Here is a 755-nt window from a genome sequence, read left to right as displayed (position 1 = left end):
AACAAAAATTCTCTTGAAACAAAATATCAGACAAATGAGAAACTATTGATGCAGAGAACCGCTGTCCTGCCAAAGTTCAGAACAAATACTTACCAATAGCCAGGAGACCCTTCTCAATGTTTCCTGAAAATTCCTTTTTAATGGCAGTTTCAATATCATGCCCAGCAAGCTGTTCATACTCGGCAAAAGTTTGACGTAGCTGTTGATAGCTGCGGGAAATCAGAATGGAGTTGAAGACAGATTCCTCTGTACCCCACTGCTTTTCACCTAATACATGAAAAAAATGTATTAAAAAACAGGGTTGTAAAAATTTTAAATATTTTGGCACCCACTCGTATATAAATTAGCTCCCCGTCCATCAAATAAAAGAAAAAGTTATAGTCAGAGAAATACAAGCGTCAAACCAACCTGCGTTGAAGAGTGCTTCAGCCTCCTGCCTTGCCAGTGCTTGGTCAACATTGGGGTTCTCATCTCGGTTGCCCTACAATAAGGTAAAATATACAAAACTCGAGATTCCTTGAGGAACAGCCCAACTATTACAAAATTGGCAACGAGGTTTACCTGGCACAAAGAGACGCACAGACGTTTGAAGTGGCCTGAGGTGTCGCCCTTCAGATCGCTCTCCAACTTTTTCCCATACACTGAAATACGAAATTAGGATACATTAAAATGAGAAAAAGTATTGAAAAATTGTGACATTGAAAACTTGACAGCTAGGAAAAATTGCGTTGGGAATCAGTCACAATTATTTAATT

At 38.9% G+C, this 755-nt stretch overlaps 2 protein-coding genes across 3 annotated transcripts in view; one reads left to right on the top strand and one right to left on the bottom strand.

Annotated features, from left to right (window-relative positions):
• LOC113216562 (annexin B9-like) overlaps positions 1-641 on the bottom strand; it is a gene marked incomplete at its 5' end in the record, with an annotated part of 11424 nt that extends 10783 nt beyond the window's left edge. The window contains 3 exon segments of the mRNA XM_052263535.1: positions 94-267; positions 409-481; positions 562-641. Of these exon segments, the coding sequence (XP_052119495.1) occupies positions 94-267; positions 409-481; positions 562-641 (327 nt within the window).
• The window catches only part of LOC113213341 (palmitoyltransferase ZDHHC15), a 17360-nt gene that overhangs the window by 4294 nt on the left and 12311 nt on the right, over positions 1-755 (top strand). The gene's annotated exons all lie outside the window — the stretch shown is intronic.

This window comes from Frankliniella occidentalis, unplaced genomic scaffold, assembly GCF_000697945.3.
Source record: "Frankliniella occidentalis isolate FOCC.00 unplaced genomic scaffold, Focc_3.1 Scaffold12, whole genome shotgun sequence".
In the NCBI taxonomy this organism is placed as follows: domain Eukaryota; kingdom Metazoa; phylum Arthropoda; class Insecta; order Thysanoptera; family Thripidae; genus Frankliniella; species Frankliniella occidentalis.
The sequence above is the reverse complement of the archived record's forward strand: the minus strand, read 5'-3'. Positions and strand labels throughout refer to the sequence as shown.